Raw genomic sequence first — 25,720 nt, 5'->3', positions numbered from 1 at the left:
TTTTTTGTATTAGATGTGTCTTGTATTATTATTATTATTATTTTACAGGGGGTGAAAAGTTGCAAGTTTATTTTGACCAACTCTGATCAAAATAAATATTACAGTGTAATAACAGTGCATCACAGTCTGATGATATTTCTAGGGCAGCAACAACGAATCGATTGAATCGATAAAAATCGATTACTAAAAGAGTTGGCAACGAATTTCCTAATCGATTTGTTATGTCGCGCGACGCGGAGACGTTTGATTATTAAAAAAAAATAAAAATTAATTTGAGCGCGGAGCGGAGTCAACACACTTGTTCTCTCTCGCGCACAGATGATAGCAGAGTTTGGCGCCTCATAGACAGCGCGGAGCAAAAAATAAAAAAAACGAGGTAGAGGACAGATACATGGCGGAGGCAGAGAAATCTGCGCGAAAATATGCAAAAGCGACATGGCACGGCACGGGAGCACCACGGCAATGATCCAGCACCTGAAACGCAAACATGTTGGAGTGTTTGAGGAGGAAGAAGGGAGTTAAGCAGCAGGGTAAATCGCTACATAATCCTATTGTGTCCCTGAGCAAGACACTTAACCCTAAGTTTCTCCAGGGGGACTGTCCCTGTAACTACTGATTATCGCTCTGGGTAAGGGCGTCTGATAAATGCTGTAAATGTAAATGTTTACCTGTCATCCAGCTTGACAAGCATGACAAGTTAGCATTAGCTCATTAATAACAGTAGTAAAGCAGGGGTGCTATAGTTACTTTGCATTAAAAGACTAAAGACATGTTTTTATTCACTAGCCTTCTTTTGACCATTCATTTTTCAATCTGTTGTCATGTATAGCTACACTGCAAAAAAAAGCTTTTCTTACCTAGTAAATTTGTCTCGTTTCCAGTCCAAATATCTAAAAAATCTTAAATCAAGATTACTAGACAAGAAAAATGGCATGAGAAAAGTAAGTGATGCTTAAAACTTCTGTTTGAGATTATATCTCATTAAGATTAGTTTTATTACCCCATTGGCAGATAATTTTGCTTGTTTTAAACAATCACTTAATTTTGAGATGTTTTATCAGAAAACAAGACAGTTTCTTATGCTATTTCATGCGTCAAGTAAATGTATCTTGATTTAAGATTTTTTAGAGATTTGGACTGAAATCTGAAACTACTGAAACTACTAAGATAGAAAAGCATTTTGCAGTGTGTGTGTGTGTGTGTGTGTGTCAGTGTGAGAGTTTGTGAGTGTGTGTCTGCGAGTGTGTGCATCTGCAGTGTAGTGTAGAGAACAAGTTCTGAAGTCTATATTTGGCAGATGTAAAGCATACATGTGTCAATTTTTATTTTATTATTATAACAGCTCAAGGAGCAACATGTTTGTGCACTTTCTAAAGATTTTGGTTCTGTTTTTGAATAAAGGGTTGGAAATTAATGTTTTTTTTTTTATCTGATTCTATGATTAATAAACAGACAGATTAATCGATTATTAAAATAATCTTTAGTTGCAGCCCTAGATATTTCCTGCCTGTTTCCTGGTTCTTGAGTTGGACAGGTCTTGGAAGTTTTTTTTTTTTAAGTCAAAAACCCAGTACCTCTTAAAAAAAAAAAAAAAAGGCAGCCTCATTCTCCTCGATCACGAAAGTGTCCTTCTCCAGGGAGGCAGCCAGGACTTGTGAAACGGTGCAGGGCGTGATGTGCACCGCCCGGCTCCTCTGGAGGTTCTACAGGTGTCGAGAACTGATCATACCATGGACAGGCCAAAACCCAGCTCATAAAAAGGGACTGAGTCATTATGGAAATGACATTTAAACTGTTTAAATTGACGGTCTAATCCAAGATTAGGAAACAGACCCAACTAATCTGTCTGCTATAGTGCTATATCCCAGTTTTACAGAAAATACTAGCTTTTGGCTCCAGAACTGCAGAGATGAGGACCGGACGGGACACCGCCGGACACGTGGGGTCGCCAAGGTCACCAAATGGCGCATCGTAACAACCGCTACTCTTCAGGACACAGGCTGGACTCCATTTTACTCGGTGTGTTGGTCGATCTCCCATCCTCCACGCAGAGTCCGCGGCCCGGTGGATAATAACGCGCATAAAGAAATAAAACGAATCAGCTGCTGCGGCGCGGAACACGTGACCGGGACACCAGGACGCGCGCCGAGCAAAGGGCTTTAAAAAAAAAAAAAACGTGACCGGGGTTACTGCCGTTTTACATGAACTTACCTGCTAAGGTGTCTTGTTATGTTGCGTTATCAAATAAATTGATTTGTATTTGCCGAGGGAAAATGCTGCGAGGACCGGAACATATTCCTTTTTCATGTTAAAACTGTAAAATGTATAAAATCATTTAAATTCTGTATAGTAATATTTTGCAGATAGTGACCCCGCCCAATGGTTTCAGATCAGTTTTATTTAGAAAGCCAACGCAACAATAAATTACACATTCACGAACAACACTCTCGCAATAAACTCTCACTCTGCGAATATTATGCAACAGGTGGATCTTCTGGGCCCACAGTACCAGAGGTCAGAGGTCAGTGGCGCTATAGGGTCCCGCCTTCTCTCAGTGGCGGATGCTGGAAAGTGCTGGGAGTTTTTTTTATTTTCTAATAATAATCAGAATTATTGTTATAACTACCAAAATATCAAACATGGGTTTTGGACACATATGAATACCAAGAGCACTGAAGCACCAACCCATCCGAGCCCTTTACCCATAATAACCTAGACGCACACAATACTCTGTCGTTTTTTGTCACAAGTGCACATTTTCATATTGCGGACCTTCATTATCTTCACTCATGCCTGAAGGTGCGGGAGATTAACGAGGGCCAATTGTATTCCATTAGTGGACGGCTGGGTGATTTATAAATTATATTGCAATTCTCTCACCTCGACTCTGGTATCATAACAGTAATCAAATGAACAAAACGAGGGAATCATAAATGCCACAATAAGTTTTTGTGATTATCAAGTCATGCAGAAGACTGGAACCAGAGGTCTGTAAGCAGAAATTATGCTAATCTCAATGTCTGACAGACTGCAGAATCTCCACAATAAAAAAACAAGTAGGTGCTGGAACCTTCACAACAGAGCAGGATAGAAGGGTGGAGATCCTCTGCTGTAAAAAAAAAAATGTAAATCTCATCACCTCCGGGTCCGAACCCAGTTTCAAGTGAATAGTGGGACGTCATGAACGTCACCGAGGCAACACGCAGGTACCAAAACAACCGAACTTCCAGTCATTACAGTGTGTACTGAGATCCAAACAATCCCACGCAAAACAAAGAATCGAACACAAAGTGTGAATCTAATATACAAAAAAACAACAGCGGCGATGATAATGCTGACTCTGACAATTAATTCAGGGTCTGATGGGTGTGGCAAGATTATTAATTCATATTTTTCCCATGATAATGACATCATCACAATGATTTCTGCAGAAACAGAATAACAGTAGATTGTTAAAAAAAGTGTTTAGATTAAAAGGTCCCCTAACATGAAAATTGCTTTTATATCCGGTCTTGTTGGTCCCCTAATATTGTCTCTAAAGTTTTTGTAATTCTGCACCAAGGCTGAATGTGAGACAGTCACTTTGATCCAATCCCACAATGAGATTTCCCCAGGATGCGCAGTTTTGGTGTCTGTAGCTTTAAATGCTAATGAGGAGGAAAGAGGCGGGACGAGGAGAGTGGCCTATAGAAGTGAGCGGGCATTGGCAGAAAATGACGTCAACACCATTCACCAACCACAATGTTTGCCACAAACAGGAAGTAGTAAAAAAATAATAATAATTTAATGAACCCACTGGTTCTTCAAAGTCTCACGTGACTGCACTAAATAAAAACATTTGTGCTCATTTTTACATCCAATCGCCGAACAACTGCAATGCTTCACACGTTTGGAAGCCATGATGGTCGGTGGAGATAATGTTTTATGGGTGGATAGTGGGAATTTCTCTGGGTGGAAAAAGCATGAGAAACAGGGGGTAGCCTTTAACCTTATGAAGACAGAGCTGCTGCGTGAAGCAGAATGACCAAAGCACTCTTTATACCTACCGCCATTTCTAGCCACTGCAGGACCACAGACAGGACAGGGGAACTCATATTAATGTTAAATAATCTCACAAAGTAAAATTTTCATAGTAGGGGACCTTTGAGCTTGAAAAAAGTGGGTAGTCTTATATATGGGCCAATATGGAATATTATAAAACACACACACAGACACGTCTGTCTACACCTGTAGTAGTCTGTGCCCTTTGGCCAGAACCTGAGGCCGGTTCCTGGTTCTGAGAGGTGGAACGTTCCCTGCGCTACGCGTACATATGACTGCATTCTTACAACCACTGTGACGCGATATAGAAAAGGTTTCAGGTATCATGACATCTGTGCAGTAGAAAAAAACCTGGCTGGGAAAGTCAGGAGCACCGGGGCGACGCCCCTCCCTGGGTGGAGCGTTGCATCAGGAAGTAAATCAGCACCAGGCAGATCTGAAACAAACCTGCATTTGTGTGTGTGTGTGTGTGTGTGTGAAAGAGAAAGAAAGAGAGAGAGAGAGAAAATTGTGCTGCTCAAATCCAGTTAAACAAATGACAAAAGAGGAGTCCAATCAGAGTCTCGCCTGCCCTGTCTCCGCCCACCATCATGTGTCCCAGTCCAGTTCCCTGCATGCGATGCGCACCAGCCGGAGCTCCAGCTCGAAGGCGTCGGGCCGCTCCTGCGGATTGGCCGACAGCATCTCCCTGATCAGCTGCTTCATGCCGGCGTTCATGCTCTTCTTCCGCGCCGGGATGTGCAGCTCCATCTTGGGGTTCTCCAGCAGTGCCTCGCCGAGAGGAACGATCTCGGAACCCTGTTGCACGTAGCTGCCCAGCAGTTCCTTCTGCGTCTCCACATCCACGAAGGTGATGCGCTCCACCATGGCCCAGATGATCACACCCAAGGCGAAGATGTCCGCCTTGGCCGTGTAGTGGCCCTCCCACACCTCGGGCGCCATGTAAAAGTCGGTGCCGCAGGCGGTGGACAGGAAGCACTTATTGACGCTGGCGGGCTCCTCAGGGTTGAGGCCGGAGGCGGAGCAGACCTTGCTGAGGCCGAAGTCGGCCACCTTGAGAGTGGGCGGCTCCAGCGAGGTGCAGCCCTGCGAGATGAGGATGTTGTCCGGCTTGAGGTCGCGGTGGATGATCTGGTTGCGGTGCAGGAAGGCCAGGGCGCTGCCCAGCTGCAGCATGAAGCTGGTGTTGGTCTTGCGGCTGGGTTTGCGTGACAGGAGGTAGGCGTTCATGTCACCGCCGTCACAGAAGTCCATGACGAACCATAAGTAGTAGGCGCAGTGCGGGTCAAAGGTTATCTCACCCTTCAGGGAAGTTTCCACCAACTGCGGGAGAATAAAAAAATATTTATCAAAAATTATTGGGTGGTGTATAGAATAAACTCGCTGTATCGCAGCTTGTTCCACGTGTGATGTAGTACATGACATTATTGTTAAACATACAGCAGGTAATATGATTTCCAGGTTAGCTGGAAAAGGCAGGGCATCTCCGACCCCCCGTCCTGGCACGCTTTGCACCATAATAACAGATACATCGGCATTATTTTGATACGGAGGCGGAGCGTTGATTAAATTCATTATATCGGTGTCATTGTAAACAATTTTACTGAAGTGATGTTCTGGGATATGGACTTTTATTTTGAAGGGTTGCAACCAGAAGAGAGCTTTTGTGTGTGTGTTTTTGGCAGTGCGTGGGAGAGGTTAATAAAGTTGTGGCTCCGGCTGACTAATTTTTTGCAGTTTCATTTCTGTGAACCACTCAGTACAGGTTTAATTATCTTAGAACTATTGCGATATTATTGCCCTACTTAGAACCCTACATGGGGCATGTTTAGCAATTTTCCAGAAGCTGGTTTCCCAGAAATAACCAGACAGAAACAGAAAATGTCTTGCTAGATATGTTGGAAAGGAGGAACTAACAGGTCCAGTTTCAGACCACTGACTTCCAAAAAAAAAAAATGCACCAAAACTGCAGTCCGAATGTAACAATTCCTCAATACCAATTCACAACAGGATCTTTGTCCCAAAACATCAAACTGTCCGATCTGGAAATGCTGAGCGAGCTATCCAGGCTCCACTTGTGTTATATTTCTGCGTGGAAGGAGCCCACGTTCAGGAAGGAAACAGCCACTGTAATGAAGTGGTGTAGAAACAGCCTGTCTGGGGCAGATGGGAATTCTCAGCTCTGCTGGGATTTGCTAATTGGCTGATTTGACTTCATGGAGGTGCTCATTAGGAAAGAAACCCTGCAATCACCTCAAGATACTGCAGGTGTCATTAACCCACAGCAGAATAAAATGGAGTGGTCTTCAGAATCGCCGGTTTCCACCCGGTTTACTGGTGGCTGGAACAGTGAAGAATAAAAAGGACATGCCAGTCCACAAACCAAAAAAAAAAAACAACAGCGGAAACCTTCATCAGCGATCAGGCTCTGTTCCAACGTGTTCTACCAAATGACAACACAGCAGCGAATCCAACAACACAGTGACTGGGGCAAAGATCACAGGACCAGACCCTGAAGTTCAGTGGTGGCCTAGTGGTTAAGGAAGCAGCCCCGTAATCAGAAGGTTGCCGGTTCGAATCCTGATCTGCCAATTATACCACTGAGGTGCCACTGAGCAAAGCACCGTCCCCACACACTGCTCCCCGGGCGCCTGTCATGGCTGCCCACTGCTCACTCAGGGTGATGGGTTAAATGCAGAGGACAAATTTCACTGTGTGCACCGTGCATTGTTTTCACCAATCTGACTTTTATAGATGTCTAATTAATCTCAGCCTTAAAAAACTTGCCATGCTGAAGTAAAAAAAAGAGCAGTCTAGTGTAGCTCCCCTGCTGCTCCAGGAGGGTCAGGGCAGGGCTGTGGACCCAGTGGGACAGTATCCTGTGACAGGGACTGGTGAAAATTCCAGCCAGTTGATCAGCACAGTATTTCAGCACTCGTCCTCAGCTCCTGCCTCACCTCACACTCCTCCACCATGATAGTGTGGCTTTTGTGAATAGGCGGCTGTTGTGGAGCTGCTGTTGGTGTCACCTCAAAGTGGGCAAAGAAGATAATCAGCTCCACTGCGAGAGCAGCGTTACCCCCGGTGGCTGAGGAGTTGCTGGATTTATAGTAGGTGATGTCTTGGGCACCCTGCTACATCTGCCTGTTGTTGTTGCTCCTCAGGTGGTCCTCCGTCCTCCTACTGTACGCTGTTATGGCCTCTCGGATGCCAGATTGGCTCTGGCTGTTCTGTAAAGTGTCCCATCCCCAGACCTGAATGAGGTATTCCTGGCTTTCAGCAGGCTCTGGACCTCCCTCATCATCCAGGGCTTCCTGTTGGAATAATCCTAACGCGTCTGTCCCTGGCGACGTTATCTGCGGAGAACCTGACCCCGCCTCTGCATGGACCCCGGCACCTCGAAGCTGGTGCTGTAATCCATGGAGAGCCCGGTATATGTGCAATGTTGTCTGGAATAACCGGGCAGGTAAAGGGACTGGATGGGCGGGCATTGAGCAGGTAAAGTGAAAGTGAGGGATCAGTAAAGGGACTGGGTGGATGGGGACGGGCGGGCGGGCATCGTGCAGGTAAGTGACTGGGCAGGTAAAGGGCCCAGGCAGGTAAGTGACTGGGCAGGTAAAGGGCCCAGGCGGTAAGTGACTGGGCAGGTAAAGGGCCCAGGCAGTAAGTGACTGGGCAGGTAAAGGGCCCAGGCAGGTAAGTGACTGGGCAGGTAAAGGGCCCAGGCAGGTAAGTGACTGGGCAGGTAAAGGGCCCAGGCAGGTAAGTGACTGGGCAGGTAAAGGGCCCAGGCAGGTAAGTGACTGGGCAGGTAAAGGGCCCAGGCAGTAAGTGACTGGGCAGGTAAAGGGCCCAGGCAGGTAAGTGACTGGGCAGGTAAAGGGCCCAGGCAGGTAAGTGACTGGGTGGTCAGTGACTGGGAGAGTGTGTGTAAACAACAGTGGTCTGGTCTTCTCTCCACAGAGACATGAAATCAAAAATCATTTGAAATCAAAAATCACACTTCAGATCTGACAGAGACAAAAGTCTGAAGGACAAACACACACTTCCTTTAACAGCAGTCTAGCTGCAACACACCTCAGTCAGGCAACTGCGCAGTGCACTAGCTCAGCTGTATCACAACACAACGCCTGATTGGCTGGCGCCGCTCTCCCGTAACCACGGCAGCGCGGAGGCACGTCTATCAGAGTGCTGGCACACAGCCCGGTTCTGCTGAGCGCCACGCCTTGCCGTGTCCTGTCCAAGAAATACAAGTCGCTGTGTGTCCACGTGATCCGTGCAATGATTTACAGCCGCGGCAGGCGATGAGGAGAGCAGCTGCTGGAGAACAAAGTGTGCGTAGAAACTTCTACCTCTTCAACTAGTTAAAAACAATTATTATCACATATTTCAGGATTTTGGTCCCATTTCTATATCAGATGCATATGGCAGGGAGTCCCTTCTACTGTGCACAAAAACCCATGCAGCACACATCAAAACGTGGTTCTGAAGACACTTTTATACGTAGAAATGGACGTGCATGTGGAGACATTTTGGTTAAAATGGTCCTGCAATCACAGAGAAGAGATACTCGTGATACTAAACGTGGAGACATGGCGTACTCCGTGGAGTACTAAACGTACTACAGGCCTACTGAACTTTTACAAGGAACACAGGACTTGAGTTGCAATTCAGCATGTCGTATGTAAACCGCGCCGCAATTACGAGTAGTCCCAGAAACCAGGACCTTGACGTACCTCCAGGTAGAGTGATGAGCTGGACCCATGGCTCATGGGCTGGGCGTGGCTGTCACGCTGCAGGAAGCACTCCTCCAGGTGTATGACGTTGGGGTGCTGGCTCTGAATGCTGCTGAGCGCCCAGAACTCGCGCAGCGCCAGCTCCACGTTCTCCGGCGAGTGGCAGCGGATCTTCTTCACCGCCACGCGGGCGCCCGTCCGCCTCACCGCCGCCTCGTACACCACGCCGTAGCTGCCCCGGCCCACCTCCTGGATCAGCTCGTACTTCGGCTGGCTGCTCACCATCCTCTTCCTCGACACTGATGCTGCTACCAAGGCAAGAAGGTTCATCACGTGAGTTAAGAACCATTCTCCATGTCACTTGTGCAACGTTTCTGGCATCAAACATACTACGTCCATTTTACCCATAAATCTGTTATTGGTCGAGGCATCTGCCTAGTAAAATTTTAACGAAATATCACAGTAATGTCCAGCAATTAACTGACATCCTTATAATTTCCCAACAAACAATAACACGCATAATGCTGAAGAGTGCACCTGGAAACTGATTTTATTCAAAACTCCAACTCAAGCGAGGTTTCTCCAGCGTCTGCTGCTGATCGGGTGGCCTGGACGTAACCATATTGTTTAAAGGCTTTGGGAGTTATGTGGACTCCACTCGTTCTTGCGGAACCAGATCTAAGATGTTTTAATTAGGGATGCACCAGTTCCGATACCTGGTGTTTGTATATCGGCCGATCCAATACTAGTATTTAATAGGGAGGAGTATCAAATTATGCTGTTATGTTCAAGGAAACATCAGATATAGATACTTGTTTTAAATAAAACAATAACACAAACATACGTGTAGGGGCAATGGTGGCTTAGCGGGTAAAGAAAGCGGACCTGTAATCAGAAGGTCGTGGAGGTGCCACTGAGTACCGTCCCCACACACTGCTCCCTGGGCAGCCTTCCTGCTCACCAAGGGTGATGTCCCATAAGGGTGGCCTAGTGGTTAAGGAAGCAGCCCCGTAATCAGAAGGTTGCAGTTTCTAATCCTAATCCGCCAGGTGCCACTGAGGTGCCACTGAGCAAAGCACCGTCCCCACACACTGCTCACCATGCACCTGTCATGGCCGCCCACTACTCACTAAGGAGGATGGGTTAAATGCAGAGGACACATTTCTTTGGGTCACCACATGCCATGCTGCAGTGTTATACAACACTTTGCTTTCAGGTATAGCCCATTCAGAATTGTCTGGTGGTTTTGTTTTTCTGAACTCCTTGTGTTCTTCTGCATGATGCTTCAGGACTCAAGATATTGCAAGTAGCCACGGAACAAGTTGGTCACATATCTCCATACTGAAGAAAATTTTTTCTCAGCTCCTTCCATGCATTGTTGGTTATAAAAGCTTAATGAAAAGAGAATACGTGTTTTTACATATCTGAATAGCAGTACCGATACCAGATCCATCGATCTGAGTCATTATCGGACCGGTGCATTCCTAGTGACCTGACAATGTTCCACATGTTGCCAACTTTTTAGATGTGGCGACATCGTGATGTATGATGTATGACACATTTCTCCCAGCAGAAAATTATATATATAAAAAAAAAAAAAAAAGATTCCTGTCTTTAGAACGTAAACCCGCCTCAGGCGACCACTGCGGGGCGGATGTTGTCCGTCCGAACCGACACCAGCACCTCCACCACCGGACTCACCAGCTGTCGCGCACCGGCCACCTGCGCGGCGTCCTCTCCCATCGAGGGTGGTTCGGTGTCGGGACGGGACGCGTTGCTTGTTATTGTTGTTTTGGTTTTGTTTTTTACTGCGATACAGACGTACGTGCGTCCGTGCGCGTGCTCCGCGTCGTCTGCGCGCCGCCGCCTGGAGACACAAAGGGACGCGAAACGCCTTACTTCACCCGAACCGAAGCGGGCCGGTCCGAGCCGAGGTGGAACCCGGCGCGCCTTCGCATTAATCGGCGCGCGTTCTGCCGCCCTCCTCTCCGGCGGACATTTTTATTCCCGCGACTTTCATGTCACACAAAAACACACCCGGGCACGGCGCGGAGCGCAGCGGCGGGGAAACACCGCCCCCTTCCTGCCCCGCCAAACGCAACACTTCATGAATGTATTCGCTGTTTTATGGGGCGGGACGCTGCTGGCGACTGTCACCGTGTCACTCGCTCTGCTTTTCAGGAGCAAAGCGAAGAACCGGCGCCACGCCGGGCCCGGTTCCGCCGTGACACCAGCGTCTGTCTGCAAACCGAAGGCTCCGTTTCAAATTCGGCGCACGCGCCGGGCAACGCCCACCGCCGGCCTGGATGGAGGGGCGTTCGGAGATCACGCCCTGAGCGGGTTTTATCGCCTGAAAAAGCAAGGACTGTTTGCTCGTTGTACATTAACACACCGTCACGCAGTGTTTGAAGGCGGTTATAAGTTTGCACGTCTGAGTTGTGCCTTTGCAGCACTGATCCAACCAGGTTAAACAAGTACCCCCATGGTTGCACACGGTGGTACACTCCTTTAAAGGGGCAGGCATCAATTCAGACTACCGCGTTCTTTTCTTGCACATTTTCTTATACAACGTTAACCTGCAGGATTTATACATGAATATAAGACCGACACGTTGTAGTTTACACTTTTCTGGTCTTTTACAAGATTTGCGTTACCTGTCTGTTTGGAATATTTTGTGTTTTGGGGCAGTGGTGCCCTAGCGGCCCGTAATCAGAAGGTTGCCGGTTCGAATCCCGGTCCTCCGAGGTGCCGCTGAGCAAAGTACCGTCCCCACACACTGCTCCCCGGGCGCCTGTCATGGATGCCCACTGCTCACCAAGTGTGATGGTTAAAAGCAGAGGACACATTTGTGTCACCGTGTGCTGAGCTGCATTTCACAATGACAATCACTTCACTTTCACAATATACAACTAGAAAAGGGTAGTTTGTGAACGAAGTACACTTTGGCTGGAAAAGCTGAGGAAAAAGGTTGAATGCAAATGCTTACATCAACATTGGTACAGGGGTGGGGCCTCGATGTGTCACATTAAACTTGGTGACATTTGGGACGTGTTAAAAAAAATGCTAACGGTGCTAACAGTCAAATATGGTAACATTTGGGATATACTGAAACATTTTCATGTTAGCACACTAAAGTTAACTAACGGGGCGGGGCCCCGTGCGTCAAGATAAATTTGGTGATGTTTGGGACATGTCAGAAAAAAAGGAGCATGTTATCACATTAATGCTAATGTCAAAAATTTGACAAAGTGTCACAATTTGGTGCCGTTTCAAACAGATTGAAAATTTTGCATATTACGCTATCATGGCAACGTCAACTATGGTAATGGGCGTGGCCAGTTTTAACCTAGTTTTATGAAAAACCTAAATCAGTTCACAGACAAATGCATTAATACGAGTAAGAATGAAAACTCCATGGGGTGTTCCAATGATTCGTTTTGTCACGTGTTGTTCTATGAACAAAGTTCACAGCTTAGTTGAAAGACTATTGTGTGTTAATGGAAGTGGATAATCTATAACTTCTGCTAGGATGCTGGATCTTGGAGACAAGACACCACAGGTGATTGGTCAGAATCCCCCAGAATCCCTCAGAATCCCCCAAGGGTGCATTGGTGGCATAGCGGTTAAGGAAGCGGCCCCGTAATCAGAAGGTTGCCGGTTTGCCAAGGTGCCACTGAGGTGCAACTGAGCAAAGCACCGTCCCCACACACTGCTCCCCAGGTGCCATTAATCGCTTCCCACTGCTCACTCAGGGTGATGGGTTAAATGCAGAGGACAAATTTCACTGTGTGCACCGTGTGCTGTGCTGCTGTGTATCACATGTGACAATCACTTCACTTTTTTTTTTGTTAAAGTTATTGAACATCTGCGGATATTCACAGTATCACACTGAAGGCTTCAGTAGGTGTGTAGCACTTTGTGTACGTGGATGTGGTTTTATGAAGCTACATAACGATAACAAGAATAAACGTTAATGGAATGAAGCTCCATAAACTCCATAAATACTGTGCAGCATTGTAAACAGAAGTGAAATTCTAACTTTCCAATATAAATGCTAAATGGACTGAAATCAATGAAATGCTGTAGCCAGGGTAATATGCAAATGAAAGTGATTGGTTGTCAGGTCACAATCTACAGCAGAGCTCATCCCCTGAAGGAGCTATGAACAGCATCTTGTTTGAGTCTGTATCGTTTACCAGATGGCAGCAGTGTGAAATGTGTGTGTGTGTGTGTGTGTGTGCGCATGTGTGTGAGATGAACACACACACACACCACGTTTCCGTGTGTCAGCACCGAGTTCCATTGTTTTGTCGACATTTCAGTCCCTTGTTAAATGAATGGGCTGAATCACACAACAGGGGCTGTTTTTATTTAATTGAAGACTTGATCCAGCGGATTTTCACACGTTTCTGGACCGATCTGGAAATGGGCAGCTCGGATGGTCAGCATGAATCAGAATACCTGTTTAACGATGTGTATTTTAATTCAATGTGTAAAGCACGAGCAGATTATGAAGGACAAAACATGCTGGCGCTGCATGGTGTAAGCATACACCAGTGCTTTTTTATAATAATAAAAAGAAATAAGAACAATACTTTGGCTTTTCACAGAGTTACAAAACCATTGCTTTCAACAGTCAACAGGGTTACATTCTTTGGTCACACAATTAAAAAATACACCGTTTTTGAAGTTTCCATCCATTAGCAAAAGAAATACAACAGATCCATAAGACAAAGAAAATAGGATGTGATTATTTGTGCTTCAAATGAACCCCTGAGTATTAATAATGACAAAATATGTATATAGAAAAAAACAGTGTTCAATAGATTGACAAACATAATAAATAATCAAGATTTATAGAGATAATATCTATTTACATTAAAGTGGTGGGACGTCCCCCTGCTTCTACCCATTACAAAATAAACAAAATACACCCACAAAAAAAAAAAACACCATTCACCAACACTCATACGTTGTATAATAAAAAAAAGAAGTGTTCCGCGTGTTCCGCGTCACATAAAAATGATCCTGAGGTAGACTTGTATAGATCCAAAACAAGGCATTTCTGTCTCGTTCTCGTGAGAAAATAATCATTAAAAAATGCACAGGGACAGGAAATGTAATGGACCCCGATCAGGTCTACACCTGTCCCCGCGGCAGAGGCTACTCTACCCCAAACACTACTCTAACACTAATAATAATAATAATAATAAAAAGAAATGAGAACAATATTTTGGCTTTTCATCACAAATAACATGACAAAATGAACAGCATGTATGTGTTGTCATACTGAAATATATTTATTATCAAGAAAGCAAGAAGTAAATGTCACTAAAACACATTCTTGGTCCCAACATTCTTGTTTGCAATGCATGCTTTGTCAAAGTGGCCTGCAATTGGAAGCAACCAGCCTGATTTACAGAACCACTGCTTTCAACAGTCAACAGGGTTACATTCTTTGGTCACGCAATTAAAAAATTAAAAAGTTTCCATCCATTACCAAAAGAAATACAACAGATCCATAAGAGACAGAGGATGTGATTATTAATGCTTCAACTGAACCCCTGAGTATTAATAATGACAAAATATAGAGAGAGAAAAAACAGTGTTCAATAAATTGACAAACAAGGCAAGCATCATGTGGTATGTTCCATTCAAAAATTTCTATTCCCCTAGAATAAATTATTAATTATTCATCGTATTCAGTTCCATTGTCACAAAATTATACATTCAGTTTAAAATTAAATATATTACTAAGCAATTAGAATATTCATTTTATTTATCCCAATTGAACTGTTTGATTTTGATTGTTCTCCATTAGTTCTCCATAATGGTCGGAGTGATTTGGAAGTTGCCCTGTACCCCTTTTTTGCTGGTTTGGTGTTGAGTTTTACTGGCCTCACAGTTCATCTTTGAGGCCATCAGATTCATCTTTGGTTAATTGAGAGTTAACTGAGAGACGGTTCTGCCCGCTCACCAACATCAGCAGCATTTCAGTCGAAGAGGAAAGAACAAACCAAACCAAAAGCGCCACAAAGACACCATAACCCGCCATGTCACTGTCCCGAGGTAGACCTTATACAGTTCCCAAAGACACATTCTCCTGTCCTGACCGAGACTACTCTACTGTAAACACACACTACCATGCAAAAGACAGAATATTAGAACCGCGTACAGGTTCAATAGACAAGAACATTGCTGAGAACCACAGGCTCCTTCAGCATCAGAAGACCAGTTCTGGCCCGCATGACTACTGCTGCAGAAGCAATAAATAATCATGATTTATAGCGATAACATCTATTTACATTAAAGTGGAGTAACATCGGAGTAAACAAAATACACCCAAAAAAAAATACCATTCACCAACACTCACACGTTGTATAATAAAAAGAGCGTTCCGCGCGTTCCGCGTCACGTAACGATCCTGAGGTAGACTTGTATAGATCCAAAACAAGGCATTTCTGTCTCGTTCGCATGAGAAAATAATCATTAAAAAACACACACGGAACAGAGGCTACTCTAGCCCAAACACTACTCTAACACTACCATGCAAGATAAAAAAAAATTACATTACCACCGTAATCAAACACGTTCTGTCTGTACAAAAGAAAATATACAAGAATTTCGGGGAACACTTCATCCATTTTTCTGGATGTAATGTGAATTTTCTGCAGTAAACGTAGTGCATCTGTTTTTTTTTTGTTTTTTTTGTTTTTTGGCAAATCACACGTAGAAAATCCCTGCACACAGTCACTAAACTTCAGAACTATCCCTGAGTTAAAAATCAACAGCCGGGTAAACATGATCACTTTAATTCAGCACAGCGCTTGGATGCGTTTGTCTTTGGCACGAGTCAGAATACTGAGGACAAATAAATAATCCTGATTTCTATAAAGGCGTATTTACAGTAAAGTGACGGGGCGCCTCCTATGTGCTCCTGTAAAAGCGGAGTAATATACGAGAGGCACATCCCATAATACACATCCAGTCGCTGGGAACCTTAGAACATCCACAGAACGGATCGATTGCCACGAGGAGGCCGCAGACCCTGCGGAGGAGCAGCGGCCATCGCCGGCAGGCCTGCTGCCCCGGGGACATTCATCGTAGCCGAGACACGGGGAGTCGGGTTTTTGATCGGGGTCCGTTGGATTATTGCAGCTGCAAACACGCCGTGTTTTGATTGCTTTAGTGCGAGTCCTACTACGTGTTCCCCTGACTGCGACTCCTGCACTCAATCGGTGGCCCCTGGAGGCCGAGCTGCGTGGCCCGTTGGCTCCTCCTCTCCTCCTGCTGCCACCGTGGACGAGCGTCCCTGAGACCCGGGGGAGGCCTGCTGTGCTTTGACTGGACAGTTAGCCACCATGTGGGAGATGCTCTGGCAGAAATGGCACTTCTTGGGCTGGGGCGGTAGCTGGCATTCTTTGGCGTGGTGGTCCGGTCCGCCGCAATTGTAACACCTGGGAGGAAATGGAAGAGATGCGTTTTCCGGCGCACCACCAGAGGACAGCAGACTTCAACTGATGAGGGTGTTGCCAGATTGACAGTTTTTCAAGCAAATGAGGCAGTTTTGCACTTACTTTCTTTCAGCTGATTTGTAACATACCCCAAGAATGCAATAAAAAGAAGTCATCAAAAATTTGTTGGTAAACCATCCCTCAAATGAGCTGAAACTGTAACAAACCTCTTAACTGAGGGAGTTTAGAGACACGATATAGAGGAGCGCAGCAGTCAGTAGGGTGAATACGGCAGAATTAGAGGAGATGCTGCAAAGAGCAACATTGTAATATGGCTGCTTTTAAATGACAAGTGATATTTAATATGGGTCCACGCTGGTTAACTGCTGCTGTTTGTTGTTGGTTCGAAATGCAAAGGCTGCATTACTTTAGAGCCTGTTACGGCCGCGGCAACTGACGCCCAGGAGAAAAAAAAAAGTAAATATTAGATTTTAGGCCTGGAAAGCACCAGCTGAATCTGGCAACACCCACATGTCACTAACATGCGCCCAACTGCGTGTACAACCTGAGCTGATTTCAAACAGGCCTACAATGTTGGTGTGGTCCCTTGTCTGCATTTTTTCTCTCTCCCTGTGCAGATTTCTAAAGGGGGGGGGGGGGGTGTATTGATCAGGCTGCATTCGGAAGGGGGTGGGGAAGCTCTTTGGCCCTTTGTTTCAATACTGCAGTGTGACCTCTGCCCTCTGACCCTCGATCCAGCCCCCCCTCCAAGCTCCCACCTCGCTCACGCCACACCCCACAGTTGCCATGGCAGTAGTGACCTCTGACCTCTCTCAGGCACCTACATCTGTTATTAATTGAAGGGACCGGATCCGCTGCGCCCACACGGTGAGAATCTCTGATGGATTAACATCCATGCCTGCACTCTGCACTCGTCCAGCAAGTAACACGCTGCCGACATCTTAGCACCGGTCAATGTTGCAGGAAGTCACGACAGGGTTCTGTGAACGAATTGCAATCTTCCCTCGACTGTGCTGAGCCGTCGTTCCACCCTCCACAATCGTTACCACTGCGGAGCCTTATGGGAGGTCTGTAACTATCAATAACTGATAACTGGCTGCAGTGTGGCTGGTCGATGAGGACGGATGGATGGATGGATGGGGGGTTGGAGAAGGAGCGAGGTCTTGGTGTGGTTAACTCCACAGCCTTGAGGCTTTAAACAACCTATTGATCCAGGTCAAGTCATCACCAGGAGAACCCTGGGAAAGGGGCTTTTGTTTGGCCAGCACCTGAGATGCATTTCCTCCCGCTGGGTGAGAAAATAACCTATAGCCTGGGAGAAACCTTGGTGCAGGCTTTCACTGTTTTATCTAGCACATTATCTCCAGTGCTAACTGCCAAACATGATTTAAAAACAAAAAAAAAAGTCCAGCATGTATGTCGGTATGAATCTTGCACAACCCAGACCTTAAAATACATTACACCAAAAACACCAAATCAACACCAGTTGAAATGATGCAAGCAAACCCACTAACGAGACTCCTGCAATAGGATTTAAGATTCTGCGTCAAGGTGACAGTCAAGATACGGTCAAGAAAGTCTCAGAATAGTCCCTCGGAACTCTTCAAAAATGGACCCACCTGTCCCCTTTGGACCGTCGTTTTTGGGCACCCTTGGGTCGCTTCTCGCTGCCGGTGCAAGGTGCTCCACCTGGCCCCGTGACTCTTAAGGACTCCAGGCCCTTCGAGGACTTCTTGAAGGTGAACTCCACAGCCTCGCCCTCCTTCAGGCTGCGGAAGCCCTCCATGTGCAGCTTGCTCTGTAAAGGAAGCGCAAGAGACAGACGGCGCTCAGAATCAAGAGTCGTGGAATTATAGAACCAATCATAGATACTTTAACGCTCCAATATTTAGCAACATTGTGCAATATCTTCAGTTGCCACCTGGGAATCAATTTTTTAAAAAAAGTTTTGTTAGCATTTCCTTATCCTGGAATTCCATCTATGGGTCTGAAGTATGAATTTTGCACCGTGGACATCTGTGCTCTGGAGAAGCACCATATATCAACTGCTGGGCCTTTCCGATATGTCAATGACAACATGGAAGAGGCCAAACTTTCTTTTGGCAAAAGCCCAGAGAAAATCCAATTAAATTGACAGCCTAGTTAAAACGTCGATGCCCAGATACACCAATACCCCCCTTGTGTGTGTGTGATATTGAACAAATCACACACACCCAACCCCCAGCCAACGTACGCCTACCAGCACCCCCCTCTCTTCCTGCCTTGAAACAATCACCAACTGCCCAGCAGCGAAGGCTCCTGCCACTGGGACGGGGATGGGGGAGGTGTGCATTCTTGGGATAGCTCTTCAAGAAGCACATGTGGAAAGGTTGGGAATATCCAGGAGCCCCATGGACATTCAGACAGAAGTCCTCGACTGAAGACCACAAACCCTCCACGGTAGCGCGCCATAGGTTGAATTGTGTCCCTGAGCAAGACACTTCATCCTAAATTGCTCTTGGGAAACTGTCCCTGATTACTGATTGTAAGTCGCTCTGGATAAGGGCATCTGATAAATGCTGTAAATGTAAATGTACGTTGAAGAAATTGTCGAAGTCCCAGTGCACTGTGGGGGGGCTGCACACAGTAAATTTATGGCCCTCGCATGCGGGTCGGGTTTACTGCAGGGGGGGGGTGCACTTTGAAGAGGGTGAGGTGCGAAAGGAATTCGAACCTTTTTACGTCCCTCCCAACCCCCGCCAGGGCTTCCCGGATCTGTCCCCTGACCCCTCCCTCTCCCGCAGATTTTTGTGAATGAGTCGAGGTCTCGGGTTGTAGCCGCTCCCACGTGCTCACAGAACCCCACCTTCATTTACAACCGGCCACAGCCAGCAGGACTTCCTCCATTTGGACGGACAATGACAGCCATTGTCCACGCAAGCGTGATCGACGTTCACCCCCGAGACCGAGGGGTTCTTCAAGACAGTCCACACGAAGCAGGCTAGCCTAATGTTTACAGAAGCAAGGGGACAAGTAAGAGGCAGGAGGCCACGTTCTCTCAGCCAGCGAGGGACAGGGGGTGGCTCCGGTTATCTGTGTGTGGTTAAAGCCGACATCTCTCTCTCTCTCTTGGGGGGGGGGAGGGAGAAGGCGTCCTGGTCCTCTCTGTCTTTAAGAAGCGCTAATCTTCAGGAAATGCTAAGCAGTTCTCAGCAAGAATGGGTGGCATTCCATCCGATCGATAAGAAAAGCTCTCCCCACAAAAAGGTTCCGTAGGGGAACCTCATCACGTCATATTAGACGGAACTCATTAGCAAACAGTTCACCGAAACACATTTCAATTCAAATCCATGCGTCATTTTCAGCATTTAGCATGCAGTAAAATCCACCTGATGAAACAGCACACGAATGAAATTAAAAAATAATAATAAAAGTGTGAAGAACGTAATTTTGCTGTGTTGTGGTGCAGTGTCAAGCTCTCCCATATTACCGAAGCAGTCATTTCTGAGCTGCTAATGACGACGATGGCGATGATGATGATGAAACGCGGCTCACCTGATGGACGAAGACGTCGACGGGCGCGTCCAGCGGGACCCCCTCCCTGCAGGTCATGGACAGGAACCCGAAACCCATCCGCACGTTGAACCACTTGCAGACCCCGCTGCCCCGGAGGGATCGCGGCTCGTCCTCCGCGCAGCCCCCTGCGGAAGACGGGGAGCAGCAGAAGACGATCCAGAACAGAACACGGTTCTCCGCGATGCGCGCTCATATGGTTCATATACATATATATTACAAACCTCAAATATAAAACCTACTTTTTTTTACAGTTCAATCGGATTAATAATGAACGTTTCGGGATTTTTTTTTTCAAATTAGAGCCATTTGTCTGTAAATAATAATAATAATAAAAACGACACGGGTAATTGTATTTTTAAATGAAATATTAATCATGTTGTATCAACTAATCAATAAGGCCTTTAACGCACCACAAATTAACACACATTTGAACTGTATTTAAAATGTCCATTTCAGTCTTTTTGTAATTAACCCTTAACGAAAAAAAAACTCGCAGACGCCAAGACACCAAGTCTTGGAACGAAAAATGGTTCTGAAAGGTAACTGTGTGTAGATTTCACTACATGGTTTTATATTCTCGTCCAGGCAACAGAAACCGAAGCCGCTCCAGATCCCTCCTCTTCTCCATACTTCACCTGGAAAAAGCAGCTTATGAACAGATCCCATGTTCTCACGTGGAACCCCCACCGAGCTTCTCACGTCCCCCACGAGCCGAGAATGAGGACAGGACAAAGGCTGAAAGGGGATGATGGGAAAGGGAGCTTCCAACCGCAAAGACAATGGCAGGAACCTTCTTCATTTCCACCCAGTCCTTCATCAAATTAGAACCCCGCAAAACCCAGAGAGGAGCTCAGTACCTTCTGCCATGGTCTATGGAATCCAGGGTCCCTCAGAAGACGCGGCCGACGGTCCAGTTTTCTGGTCCTGCATGTACTGGTCACTTCCACCTCCCGACCACCCAACCTTCCCGGTCAAGGTCACGTGATAAATTACTGCCCAGAAATCTGCGAGGAGCCAATCAGAGGACGGAACTCCTAAGTGGAGCGACCACCTCTTCCCCCCTCGCTCGGACAAATGACCCACAATCCCCCGCGCACGCACCTCTCCAAAAGCGCCGTCATTACGCGCGGAAACGGAGGATCGTCACTCCCCCAGTTCTACACAATATCTACAAATTCACTACCAAACAAGAAACAACGACATAAAAAAATACAAAAAATAAAAAAAATCATTCACAGGAACCCAGTTTACACATTCCAACAATTAAATTACAAAACCGCATCAACAAAAAAAAATTCTCATTTATACAGTGATCTGGAAATCAGTTTTATACCATCTCTACAATTTAATCACCAACTCAAATCAATAATAAAAGATCGAATTTGTACTGAGATCTGGAGATCAGTTTTATACCAACTCTAGAATTTAATCACCAAATTATATCAATAAAATCAAATCAAATTTATACCGAGATCTGGAGATCAGTTTTATACCATCTCTACAATTTAATCAACTAAAAAAACCTAAATAAAATCTGGAGACGAGATCCCTATGATCTGAACAACAAATACACTGTTTCTCACCAGACGTGCGTGATATCAATATTCGTATTATTATTAAATAAAAACAAAAAAAAAATTAGAAAACAAAAATCATGTCTAATCCATGCCAGACGCAAGTTCTGCTTTGATCGACTGATTCCAGATCAGGCTGCTGACGGCTGGGTACAGAAAAACAATTTAGCAAAATTTCTACACATGTAATTCCAAAATCGGTTACTTGAAATAAATAATAAAATTAAATAAATGACGAGCCGGATTGAATGACATGTTAAATCAGTGTTCTCCGATCATTCCCGTTTTTAAAATCTTTCCGTGAAGAATTCAATAAATTATTCGTTGGGGTAAACTCGAGCTGCAGTATGATTCAGTTTTTTATTCTTCTTCAAATAACGACTCTTGTTCTAAAATAATCCGAATAAAAAGCCAATTGGTGAAGTGGGAAAAGAACCCGGTACCGAAGGCGCAGAACCCCCGGAACCCAGGCGCGACTCAGAGGGGAACAGAACCCGGACCCCGGAACCCAGGCGCGACTCAGAGGGGAACAGAACCCGGACCCCGGAACCCGAGGCGTGACTCAGAAGGGAAGAGAACCCGGACCCCGGAACCCGAGGAACGACTCAGAGGGGAACAGAACCCGGACCCCGGAACCCGAGGAACGACTCAGAGGGGAACAGAACCCGGAACCCGAGGCGCGACTCAGAGGGGAACAGAACCCGGAACCCGAGGAACGACTCAGAGGGGAACAGAACCCGGACCCCGGAACCCGAGGAACGACTCAGAGGGGAACAGAACCCGGAACCCGAGGCGCGACTCAGAGGGGAACAGAACCCGGAACCCGAGGAACGACTCAGAGGGGAACAGAACCCGGAACCCGGAACCCGAGGAACGACTCAGAGGGGAACAGAACCCGGAACCCGAGGCGCGACTCAGCGCCGCCAGGCACCTGCTGGGATGAGCAGCTCCGTTACTGGCTCCACTGGTGTCCCGTAGAATTTTATACAAATTCCTAAGACATGAAACAGTGTTTGTGCAGGTGCTGGATGTTCAGGATTTTTGTCCGATCATTCCCGTTTTTAAAATCTTTCCGTGAAGAATTCAATAAATTATTCGTTGGGGTAAACTCGAGCTGCAGTATGATTCAGTTTTTTATTCTTCTTCAAATAACGACTCTTGTTCTAAAATAATCCGAATAAAAAGCCAATTGGTGAAGTGGGAAAAGAACCCGGTACCGAAGGCGCAGAACCCCCGGAACCCAGGCGCGACTCAGAGGGGAACAGAACCCGGACCCCGGAACCCAGGCGCGACTCAGAGGGGAACAGAACCCGGACCCCGGAACCCGAGGCGTGACTCAGAAGGGAAGAGAACCCGGACCCCGGAACCCGAGGAACGACTCAGAGGGGAACAGAACCCGGACCCCGGAACCCGAGGAACGACTCAGAGGGGAACAGAACCCGGAACCCGAGGCGCGACTCAGAGGGGAACAGAACCCGGAACCCGAGGAACGACTCAGAGGGGAACAGAACCCGGACCCCGGAACCCGAGGAACGACTCAGAGGGGAACAGAACCCGGAACCCGAGGCGCGACTCAGAGGGGAACAGAACCCGGAACCCGAGGAACGACTCAGAGGGGAACAGAACCCGGAACCCGGAACCCGAGGAACGACTCAGAGGGGAACAGAACCCGGAACCCGAGGCGCGACTCAGCGCCGCCAGGCACCTGCTGGGATGAGCAGCTCCGTTACTGGCTCCACTGGTGTCCCGTAGAATTTTATACAAATTCCTAAGACATGAAACAGTGTTTGTGCAGGTGCTGGATGTTCAGGATTTTTGTCCGAAAGGGGCGGGGTCTTCAGTTCTTCATCTCCATCAGCAGCTGCTCCCATCCTCTGGTGCTGACCACACTGAAGATCTACTGGCGTCGCCATGGAAACGGCCACCACACGTTCCATCTCTGAACAAAAAGGATGATGGAGGACAATAACGTATCACGTGTTCACACACGCTTTCACTGAAATAAAACGATATTTTCTATAAATTAAAAACAAGAAATATTCAGCACCACGGACAGCTGCTGAAAAGCGCTGAATAAGTGTTTTTTTAAAAATTTTTTATTATCTATTACTGCACGACGACCGCCCCCCCACACAGACACACAGACAAAAAAAATGAGTATGATGCGTACTGATGATTTATCGGTGCAGTGTCTAGACAATTAATTTTTACAAAAGAAATTACAGTCAAATTATTAAAAAAAAATATTTCTTAATATAATAAATTAATAATATTGTGCAGTTTTCATTATTTTTATGTGACAAAAAAAAGTCGAGGGAACCCGTCATCGTACCATCACCGTTTCACCCTGCAGATCCATTTTAATAAAAACCTGGTTCCCTCGACCGTGTTTCTTGGTTCAGAAGCACATGCAGGTCTGTCCTGGAAAAAGGTCCAAAATGAACTAAAAACCAGATACACTACTGCTAGAAAGCTGCAGTTGAAGAGAAATGTCACATGTAAAACATCCTAAAATGAGCAAATAATGAAATAAAATCTCAATTAAAGCCACCACAGGTCATGCGACCTAAAGTTCACCAAACTTTAAAATCTCCTGTAATTCATACAGCACACCCAATACGGACAGATTTCAGAGTAGTTGGTACTTTAATCATCAAATGAAGAGTGGTCACCATGGAAACAGGAAGCAGATCAGACAGGAGAACAGCACAGTGGCGCTCTGCGTTGGCGGGGGACAGGAGCTGCTGGTTTCAGGGACGAGTCTGAGGCAGGAGGTGGCCGTTCAGCACTCCTGGTGACATCGATAGGTTTTGAGGGGGAAGCGGGGTGTGGCCCACCTGCAGTCGCTCCAGGCAACTGTGCTCTGGCTCCATGTGACCTGAATGTGTGACTTCTTCATCTGCAGACAAAATCATACTCTTTAAGGGACAATCAACCCACCTCACAGTAGTTGTGTCCCATCCTACACAGCTTCTCCTGAGCGCCACGCACCAGAATGTCTTACACACCTTGGGTCCAGGATTACACCGGGAACTGGATGAACCAGATGAACTGAATGAACACACATGAAAGTGAAGTGATTGTCAATGTGAAACACTGCAGCACAACACACGGTGACACAACGAAATGTGTCCTCTTCTGTTAACCATGACCCTTGGTGTGCAATGGGCAGCCATGACAGGCACCCGGGGAGCAGTGTGTGGCACCATGGCGGCTTGGGATTCAAACCCACAACGTTTCCGTTTCCTTACTCGCTAGGCACTACTGCTCTAGTCTCTTCAATTTACATTGAGGCCAGGTCAGATGCTGGAGATGGGGTCTGAGGGGCAGTGGTGGTTAAGGAAGTGGCCCCATACTCAGAAGGTTGCCCTTTCTAATCCCGAGTCGCCAAGGTGCCACCAAGCAAAGCACCGTCCCCACACACTGCTCCTGTCATAAATGCAGAGGACATATTTCGTTGTGTCACCGAGTGCTGCGCTGCAGTGTCTCACAACGACAATCACTTCACTTTCAATTCAGGGAAAGTAAGGGTTACTTAACAACGTAGACCATTTCAACATGAGACGCATCTCCAACATAATTCTTTTCAACAATATCAGACTCTTTATTCTGTTCAAAAAAGTGTTCACAGATATCCAAACTTTACAAATGAAATAAAAGATCTGAAAAGAAATAAAACTGCTCCATCACAACTTAGAACTCACAAATTTGAGAAAAAATATGAGTTAAAGGGCAAATCTCTAATGCCACTCTTTACAATATCAGAGTGTCCTTTTCTCTAATATCAAGAGTCAAGCAAATTGCAAGCTTGTTATTCACGTTATATACCACGTTATATGCACGATTCGCCGACTTGATAACGAACTTGAACTGCAGAGCTCATCATCATCATCATCCTCGCTTGACATTACAGGCCGCAAGCTCGTATTTGTGGAAAAAGTTGGCGATCTTTGCACATGTAGCTGCGTCTGTTTTAAAATTCTAGCCTTCTAGGCGCTGCCTCGTTCTTTCTACTTTCCGTCTTTCAAACACCACTGACGAGGGCGCATCTACAAAAAAATAGGGTGCTAGTAGCCTAGTGGGGTAACACAGGTTCAAGTCCCACTTAACCCTAAAAAAAAATTGCTCCAGGGGGAGACTGTCCCTGTAACCACTGATGGTAAGTCGCTCTGGATAAGGGCATCTGATAAAATGATAAATGCTGTAAATATAAAGGGAACGCGGTACCTGCAACGTGATCAATTCAGTCCCAAGACTGAAAAAAAAAAAAAAAACCACACACAAAAAAAAAGCCACCGGTTCTCACAGCCCAAGCCTGACACCAGGAATCGTCCCGGAC

At 46.3% G+C, this 25,720-nt stretch overlaps 2 protein-coding genes across 4 annotated transcripts; both read right to left on the bottom strand.

Moving 5' to 3' along the window:
• Positions 1–3,849: 3,849 nt before the first annotated feature.
• On the bottom strand, positions 3,850–10,814 carry pdik1l (PDLIM1 interacting kinase 1 like). Of its 3 annotated transcripts, XM_028964225.1 has the most exons (4): positions 10,479–10,814; positions 8,778–9,085; positions 4,628–5,364; positions 3,850–4,488 (listed from the first exon to the last, which is right to left on the bottom strand). In XM_028964225.1, exons 2-3 carry the CDS (start codon positions 9,060–9,062, stop codon positions 4,630–4,632), a joined length of 1,020 nt encoding a protein of 339 aa, XP_028820058.1. In that variant the 5' UTR covers positions 9,063–9,085; positions 10,479–10,814; the 3' UTR covers positions 3,850–4,488; positions 4,628–4,629. The 3 variants fall into 3 exon arrangements, with proteins under 3 accessions (XP_028820058.1, XP_028820056.1, XP_028820057.1); XM_028964223.1 differs by having other exon boundaries at positions 3,850–5,364; XM_028964224.1 differs by having other exon boundaries at positions 3,850–5,364; positions 8,778–9,082.
• Positions 10,815–16,008: 5,194 nt separating this feature from the next.
• On the bottom strand, positions 16,009–20,674 carry LOC114770609 (protein lin-28 homolog A-like). Its single transcript, XM_028964647.1, has 4 exons — positions 20,665–20,674; positions 19,787–19,932; positions 17,872–18,050; positions 16,009–16,234 (listed from the first exon to the last, which is right to left on the bottom strand). The coding sequence occupies exons 1-4, from the start codon at positions 20,672–20,674 to the stop codon at positions 16,009–16,011; spliced, it is 561 nt and encodes a 186-aa protein (XP_028820480.1).
• Positions 20,675–25,720: the final 5,046 nt, after the last annotated feature.

The sequence above is a fragment of the Denticeps clupeoides genome, chromosome 20 (assembly GCF_900700375.1).
Source record: "Denticeps clupeoides chromosome 20, fDenClu1.1, whole genome shotgun sequence".
Classification (NCBI taxonomy): Eukaryota; Metazoa; Chordata; class Actinopteri; order Clupeiformes; family Denticipitidae; genus Denticeps; species Denticeps clupeoides.
This window is presented reverse-complemented; position numbering and strand designations above follow the sequence as displayed.